The sequence below is a fragment of the Aythya ferina genome (genome assembly GCF_964211825.1).
Source record: "Aythya ferina genome assembly, chromosome: 38".
NCBI lineage: Eukaryota > Metazoa > Chordata > Aves > Anseriformes > Anatidae > Aythya > Aythya ferina.
The window spans coordinates 427,852-435,778 of NC_140335.1; the positions used below are offsets into that span (position 1 = coordinate 427,852).

Below are 7,927 nucleotides of genomic sequence, written 5' to 3' on the forward strand. Positions count from 1 at the left end.
AGGCGCGAAGGCAGGCGGGCGCTGATTGGCTGAGGGGGGCTTGGGCGGGAAGGCGGCGAGGCCACACCCTGCGCTGAGGGGAGCCGGCCTCAGAACGGCCCCAGAGGGGGCCCGAGGCACTGCCTACCGCGCTGCCCCGCGGCCGCCTCACAGCGGCCCCACAGCGCTGCCCCGCGGCGATGGGCTCCAGCCGGACCCCCCCGCCTGCCCCCCCGTGCCCTTTGCGGCGGTGAGCAGCCCCACGGCAGGGGGCGGGAGGTGTGGGGCGGCCCCACAGCAAGGCCTGTGGTGAGGGGAGGGCTCCTGGCTGCCCCCCAGCAGCCCCCCCCCCGAAATGGGGTCCCCATCCCCCTCCTGCCCCACAGCGAGCCCTGGTGAGGCCCTTTTGGCCTCCCCTCCCACTGTCCCCCAGCCCTTTGCCATGCCGGGGGGGGGGAGGGAACGAGGACACCCAGCCCTGTATCACCCCCCCCCCCAAGGTCACACTGTGGGGCCCACCCTATTGTCACCCCACGTCAGGGCTGGGACCCCTGTGTCCCCCACATGCCCCCCCCATATCCCCTATGTTCCCATGTCCCCTCTGTGTCCCCCCTCATATCACCCCAATATCCCTGTGCCCCCCCATGTCCCCACTGTGCCCCCTAATGTCCCCGTGCCCCTCCCATTTCTCCCTGTCCCCTCCCATTCCCCTGTTTCCCCCTATGCCCCCCCATGTCCACGTCCCCCCCGTGTCCCCCTCTCATCTCCATGTCCCCACCATGTCCCTGTCCCCCCCCGTGCCCCCCCCCATATCCCCCTCATGTCCCCGTGTCCTCCTCACCCCCATACCCCCACCGTGTCCCTCCCCATGCCCCCTTGCCCCCCCCATCCCCCCCTCCCCCTGCCCCCCTCCCTCACCTCCCCCTTTATGTCCCCACATCACCTGCATCTGCCCCCCCCCCCGCGCTCCCCCACCCCCCACCTCTTTGCACACCCCTTACACTTCCCCCCCCCCCCATGCCCCCCCCTTGCCCCCCTCCCCCGTGCTCACACCTCCCCGTGTCCCCACGTCACCCGTGCCCCCCCCCCCATGGTCCCTCCCGCCCCCCCCTCGCCCCCAGCCTGCCCCCGCCCGCCCTCCCGCCGCCCCCCCGCGCCGGCGGAGGGGTACGCTCGGGGGGGGGGCCGTGCTGAGGCCGGGGGAGCTGGAACTACTTTGGCACCGGCAGGCGGCGGGAGCGGCCGGCGGCGCTTTGTGTGGGCGCGGGGTGGGCTCAGGACCCCCCCACACCGCCCCCCCTCCCCCCTCACCTCCCTTTTTGGGACCCTCCCCCCCCCCCCCTTCCTTCACCCACCCGGTGCCCAGCACCGCTGCACCCCCCCCCCCTAAAAAAAAAAAATAATAATAATAAAAATTAAAAGGGCTGCATCCTGCGGGAATGGGGTGCCGGTGCTGAGCCCTAGGGTGCTGGGGAAGGCTGGGGGGGGGCACGCCGTGCGCCCCCCCCCTCGGGGCCGGCGATGCCCTCGGTGATGGAGAAACCCTCGGGGATCCTGTCCCGCAGCCGCGCCAAGTCGGCCGCCGGCGGCCCCCCCTCCGAGGACGAGGGCAGCGAGGACGAGCACGCGCACGGTGAGTGCCCCCCCCCCTCCCCGAAAATACACGTGCAGCACTCGGGGGACGGGGTGGGGGGGGGCAACAAAAACGGCCCCGGGTTATATGGGGGGGGGGGGGGAACAAAGCCCCGTCCCCCGGCCGCGGCCCCATTGTCCCCGGCCGCCGCCGCGTGTGCGCCGGCCTCCGGCTTTGTTCGCCCGCGCCCCCCCCCCCCGGTGTCACCCCCCCCGCTGACCCCCCCCCCCCACTTTTTGCTTTTTTATTTCCCCCCCCCCCCGCAGACAGCATGATCCGCGTGGGGGCCGACTACCAGGCGGTGATCCCCGACTGCAAACCAGGTAGGGCAGGGCGGGCGCTGGGGGGGGGGGGGCCCGTTTGTATGTGTGTGTGTGCCCCCCCCCAAAAAAAAAAAAAAAACCACCCTCACCCCCGTGTCGCCCCCCAGAGAGCCCCGCGCGCTACAGCAACAAGGAGCTGAAGGGGATGCTGGTGTGGGCGCCCAACCACTGCGTCTCCGATGCCAAACGTGAGCAACACCCCCCGAGAAGGGCTGGGACCCCCCCCTACCACCTCTGCCCCCCCCCCCCGTGGCATTTTGCCCCCCCCCGATGCCTTTTCCCCCCCCTCAGTGGATAAATACATCGCCATGGCGAAGGACAAGCACGGCTACAACATCGAGCAGGTACCACCGGGGCGCTCCGGGTGCCCCCCCGGCACCCGGTACCCGCTGAATCCCCCCCCCCACGCCCTTCCCCATTGCCTCCCCCCCCCCCCCGGTTTTGTGTGCCCCCCCCCGCAGGCGCTGGGCATGCTGCTGTGGCACAAGCACGACGTGGAGAAGTCGCTGGCCGACCTGGCCAACTTCACGCCCTTCCCGGACGAGTGGACGGTGGAGGACAAGGTGCTCTTCGAGCAGGCCTTCAGCTTCCACGGCAAGAGCTTCGCCCGCATCCAGCAGATGGTCAGCGCCCCCCCCGTGCCCCCCCCGCACCCCAAAACGCCCCCCCGGGGGGCTCCCCCCTGCCCCCAACCCGGGCAGGAGCTGCTTGAACCCCAACCCCACCCCCTTAGGTCGTGGGGTGTGCCAGTCCCTGACCCCCCCCCGCAGCAATGACCCCCCCCAGGCGGTTGTGCCACCCCCCAGCAGATAGAATGTGCTCCCCCCCCCCTCAGCCCCCAAAATAGGCCATGGGACGTGGCCCCCCCATCTGTCCCCTGCAGGTTGCGCCCCCCCCATCACCTCCCAGTCCCTTTTTTTTTTGGGGTGCCCCCCCATTTTTGGGGTGCCCCCATTTTTGGGGCGCCCCCCTCTTTTTTGTGGCACCCCCCTATTTTTTGGGGCGCCCCCCACTTTTGGGGTGCCCCCTCCCATGTTACAACCCCCCTGCTTTAGGGGTGCCCCCCCCTTTTAGGGCTACCCCCGCTTATTTAGGGCGACCCCCCAAGTTTTATGGATTCCCCCTCATTTTGTGATGTCCCCCAGTTTTATGGCTTCCCCCCCACTTTTATGGCTTCCCCCCATTTCACGGAGGCCCCCCCATTTTATGCTGCCCCCCCATTTCATGGAGCCCCCCCATTTTATGCTGCCCCCCCCTTCAGCACCACCCCTTTCCAGTGCCACCCCCAACAACCCCACCGCTCCCCTCATCCCCACTCCTGCAGCCGGGGGGACCCCAAACCCCCTCCGACTCCCCCCAAACCCCCCCCAAGTGCCCCCCCTCACCCCCAAAGCCCCCCCCTCACCCTTTTTGCCCCCCCCCTCACCCTTTTTGCCCCCCCCCAGCTGCCCGACAAGCTGATCCCCAGCCTGGTCAAGTACTACTACTCCTGGAAGAAGACGCGCAGCCGCACCAGCGTCATGGACCGCCAGGCCCGGCGCCTGCTGGGGCGCAAGGAACGGGACGACAGGTGCCCCCCCCGACCCCCCCGAGCCCCCCCAAACTCCCCCCGACCCCCCCGAACCCCCCCAAGCCCCCCCCGACCCCCCCAAACCCCCCCAGCCCCCCCCGAGCCCCTCTCAACCCCCATTACCCCCTCCCCTTTCCCAGCAACGACGAGATGGAGGAGCACCGCCTCACCGGCGAAGGGGAACTGGAAGCTGCCGACCCCAAAAAAGACCCTTTTTACCCCAAAAGCGGCTTGGGGGGGCGCAAGGAGGCGCAGTACCGCCACCACCCCCCGCGGCAACGCCGGCGGCCCCCCCGCGGGATGCACCTGAGCCGCGAGGACGTGGCCGGCGTCACCGCCAACCCCGACCTGGGCGCCCTGGCGCTGCGGCAGCTCGACTGCCAGCTCGTCTCCCTCAAACGCCAGGTAGCTGAGCCCCAAATTTATATGGGGGGGGGACAAAAACACCCCCGAAACATTGAGGAGCCCCCCCCCGATCGCTGTGTCCCCCCCCCGTGCCGCAGGTGCAGTGCATCAAGCAGATCAACAGCGGGCTGAGGCAGGCGCTGGAGGGCGGCGTGGAGGCGCTGCGGCCGCCCGAGGTGTGTTGGGGGGGGGTCGGGGGGGCTCTGTTTGTCCCCCTGTCTGTCCCTCTGTCCCCTGGGTCCTGGGGGGGGGGCCAGCAGTGGGGGTGCAGCCCCCCCCCGGTGCACCACACGCCCCTTTGTGTCCTGTTGTGTCCCTGGTGTCACATCATGTCCCCATACGCCCCATTATGCCCCCACACACCCCATCACCTCGTGTCCCCCAGTGTCCCCACGCGTCTCTTCGTGTCCCCACACACCCCATAACGTCCCCACACACCCCATAACGTCCCCACACCCCCCCTCGTGTCCTCTCATGCCCCCGCTGTCACTCCACGTCCCCACGGTGTCCCCGTGTCCCCGTACGCCCCCATCGTGTCCCACAGCATCACGCTGTGCTCTGCGGTGTCCCCCACGACCCTATAACATCCCCTGGCCCCATAGCATCCTCCAGTGTCCCGCAACCCTATAACATCCCCTGCTGTCTCCCAATGTCCCCTGCTGTCCCCTGGTCCCACATCATCCCCCTGCTATCCCCCCAGCGTCCCCCGACCCCATAACATCTCCCCCAGTGTCCCCTGACCCCATAACATCTCCCCCAGTGTCCCCTGGCCCCATAGCACCCCCCAGTGTCCCACGACCCTATAACATCCCCTGGTGTCTCCCAATGTCCCCTGCTGTCCCCTGGTCCCACATCATCCCCCTGCTATCCCCCCAGCGTCCCCTGACCCCATAACATCTCCCCCAGCATCCCCTGACCCCATAGCACCCCCCAGCGTCCCACTCCACCCCCTCTCCCCACAGCCCACCAGCAAATTCAGCTCCCGCTGGACCACGGACGAGCAGCTGCTGGCGGTGCAGGGTGAGTGCGGGAGGGGGGCCACACCGGGGGGGGGGTATCCCGGGAAGGTAGGGGGTGGCCCTCCCGTTATGGGGGTTCCTCCCGTTATGGGGGGGTCCTCCCGTTATGGGGGGGCCCTCCCGTTAACCCGTTGCCCCCCCCCGCAGCCCTGCGGCGCTACGGCCGCGACTTCCCGGCGGTGGCGGCGGTGCTGGGCACCAAGACGGCGGCGCAGGTGCGGAGCTTCGTGGCCAGCGCCCGCCGCCGCTTCGGCCTCGACCGGGTGCTGCGCGAGTGGGAGGCCGAGCGCGGCGGCGGCGGCAACAACGGCCCCCCCCCGCCGCCGCCCCCCCCGGAGGAAGAGGAGGAGGAAGACGAGGAGGAGGAAGAGGTGAGCGCCCCCCCCCCCCCAAACCGCTGCCGCCCCCCGCCCGTCACCGTCGCCGCCAACCCGCCGCCTCTCCCCGCAGGTGCAGATCACGGCAGTGTCGGCGCCCCCCCCGCCGCCGCCGTCGCCCTCGCGACCCCCGCAGCCCCCCCCGCTGCTGCGCCCGGCCCTGCCCCAGCCCCCCCCGGGGCCGCCGCAGCCCCCGGGGCTGCCCCGGCCGCCCCCCCCCCTGCAGCCGGGCCGGGCGCTGCCGCCGCGCCCGGCCCCGCCCCCGCTCGTCCGCCCCGGCCACGCCCACGCCGCCAGGCCACGCCCACCCGCCGCCGGCCACGCCCCGCCCCTTTGAGCGGCAGGGTCACGCCCCCCCCTTCGAGAGACCACGCCTCCCAGCGCAGAGGGCTTGGAGGACTCCGCCCCCTCACCCCCAGAGGCCACGCCCACTCCGGAGGCCACGCCCCCGGGCGCCCCCCGCTGGGTGGGGGAGAGGCGGCCCGGGGGGGTGGGGGGGGGCTGGGAGGGGGGGGGAATTGGGGGTGGGAGGGGGGTAAATGGGGGGGGCGGGGGTGTCCGGCCACGTTTGCAATAAAGGTATTTTACTAGAGAGGCTGCGTGCAGTGGCGGGGGGGGGGAACTGGGAGCACTGGGCTGTACTGGGAGGGTGCTGGGGGCGATACTGGTTTATACTGGGAGCACTGGTGCGGAGGCAGCGGCTCTTTGTGGAAAGATTTTAATCTAGAACCTGGAAAATCGACAGCGAGCGCCGGCCGGGGGGGGGCGTGGGGGGGCCGGCGGTGCTGCAGCCTCCCCCCAACACCCCCCCCCCCCCCCCCAAAAAAACCCCTCCCCAGGCAGCAGCACCCCGGGGTGCCCCCCCCCGGGTGCCGCCCCGCCCCCTGCTGGGGGGGGAGGGGGGGTTCAGCAGGTCAAAGGGGGGGGGCGACCCCCCCCGGGGGGGGGGCTGAGGAGAAGGGGGGGGGAACCGCCCCCGGCAGCAGCAGAGCCCCCCCCCCGCGGCGGGGCCCTTCCTGAGTGAGGGGCGGGGGCGCGGGGACGGCTCCGGGTCCCCCTCGTGGCCCTGGGGGGGGGGGACACACGGGGACACCCCCGCGACCCCCCCAAGGCCACGGGGGGTCCCCAGGGGGCGTCCCGGTGCCCCCCCCCCAAGGCCACGGGCTGTCCCCATAAGGCCACAGGGTGCCACCACGGGGCGTACCCCCCCGGGGTGTCCCCAAAAGGCTCCGGGCCCCCCCACCCCATAAGGCCCGGGCCCCCCCCGCGCTGTCCCCCTGTCCCCATAAGGCTCCGCGTCCCATAAGGATGGAAAGGCCCCAAAATGTCCCCGTGGGGACAGGAAGGCCACCCCAAGGCCACCCCGTGTCCCTTGGGGACCTGGGGACACCCAGGGCGTCCCCATAAGGCTCTGGGATGGCCCCGCAGGTCCCGGCCTGACCCCAAAGGGCTTGGGGACATCCCTGTCCCCAGAGCTTTTGGGGCCACCTTGACCCTACAAGACCTGGGGACATCCCCCCCCGTCCCTAGAGACAGCCCCAGAGGTTTTGGGGCCGTCCCCGGGTCCCTGCAGGTCCAGGGGTGACCCCACAGGGCCCTGGGGCCGACCCCACATCCCTGGGGGGGGGGGGTCCTGGATTAACCCTGCAGCTTTTGGGGCCAGCCCCCTGACCCCAGAGATTTCGGGGCCGTCCCCAGCTCCCTGCAGGCCCCACTTTGTCCCCACAGCTCCGGGGTCGACCCCACAAGTCTGGGGTGCGCCCCCCCAACTCCTTTGGGGCCGCCCCCAACTCCTTTAGGGCCGCCCCCAGCTCCTTTAGGGCCAACCCCAGCTCTCTTTGGGGCCGCCCCCAGCTCCTTTTAGGGCCGCTCCCAGCTCCTTTTAGGGCCGCCCCCAACTCCTTTAGGGCCGCCCCCAGCTCCTTTTAGGGCCGCCCCCAGCTCTCTATGGGGCCGCCCCCAGCTCCTTTTAGGGCCGCCCCCAGCTCCTTTAGGGCCGCCCCCAGCTCCTTTTAGGGCCACCCCCAACTCCTTTAGGGCCGCCCCCAGCTCCTTTTAGGGCCGCCCCCAACTCCTTTAGGGCCGCCCCCAACTCCTTTAGGGCCGCCCCCAGCTCCTTTTAGGGCCGCCCCCAGCTCTCTTTGGGGCCGCCCCCAGCTCCTTTTAGGGCCGCCCCCAACTCTCTTTGGGGCCGCCCCCAACTCCTTTAGGGCCGCCCCCAACTCCATTAGGGCCGCCCCCAACTCCTTTTGGGGCCGCCCCCAACTCCTTTAGGGCCGCCCCCAGCTCCTTTTAGGGCCGCCCCCAGCTCCTTTTAGGGCCGCCCCCAGCTCTCTTTGGGGCCGCCCCCAACTCCTTTAGGGCCGCCCCCAACTCTCTTTGGGGCCGCCCCCAACTCCTTTAGGGCCGCCCCCAACTCCTTTAGGGCCGCCCCCAGCTCTCTTTGGGGCCGCCCCCAGCTCCTTTAGGGCCGCCCCCAGCTCCTTTAGGGCCGCCCCCAACTCTCTTTGGGGCCGCCCCCAACTCTTTTGGGGCCGCCCCCAGCTCCTTTTAGGGCCATCCCCAACTCCTTTAGGGCCGCCCCCAGCTCCTTTTAGGGCCATCCCCAACTCCTTTAGGGC

The 7,927-nt window shown here is 70.8% G+C and overlaps 1 protein-coding gene across 1 annotated transcript; it reads left to right on the forward strand.

Moving 5' to 3' along the window:
- The first annotated feature begins 1,379 nt into the window (after positions 1-1,379).
- RCOR2 (REST corepressor 2) lies at positions 1,380-5,815 on the forward strand. The gene is made up of 11 exons (XM_084502369.1): positions 1,380-1,612; positions 1,879-1,935; positions 2,043-2,123; positions 2,227-2,279; positions 2,397-2,558; positions 3,381-3,505; positions 3,646-3,910; positions 4,009-4,086; positions 4,873-4,930; positions 5,077-5,300; positions 5,380-5,815. The coding sequence occupies exons 1-11, from the start codon at positions 1,501-1,503 to the stop codon at positions 5,641-5,643; spliced, it is 1,479 nt and encodes a 492-aa protein (XP_084358495.1). The 5' UTR covers positions 1,380-1,500; the 3' UTR covers positions 5,644-5,815.
- The last annotated feature ends 2,112 nt before the right edge of the window (positions 5,816-7,927 follow it).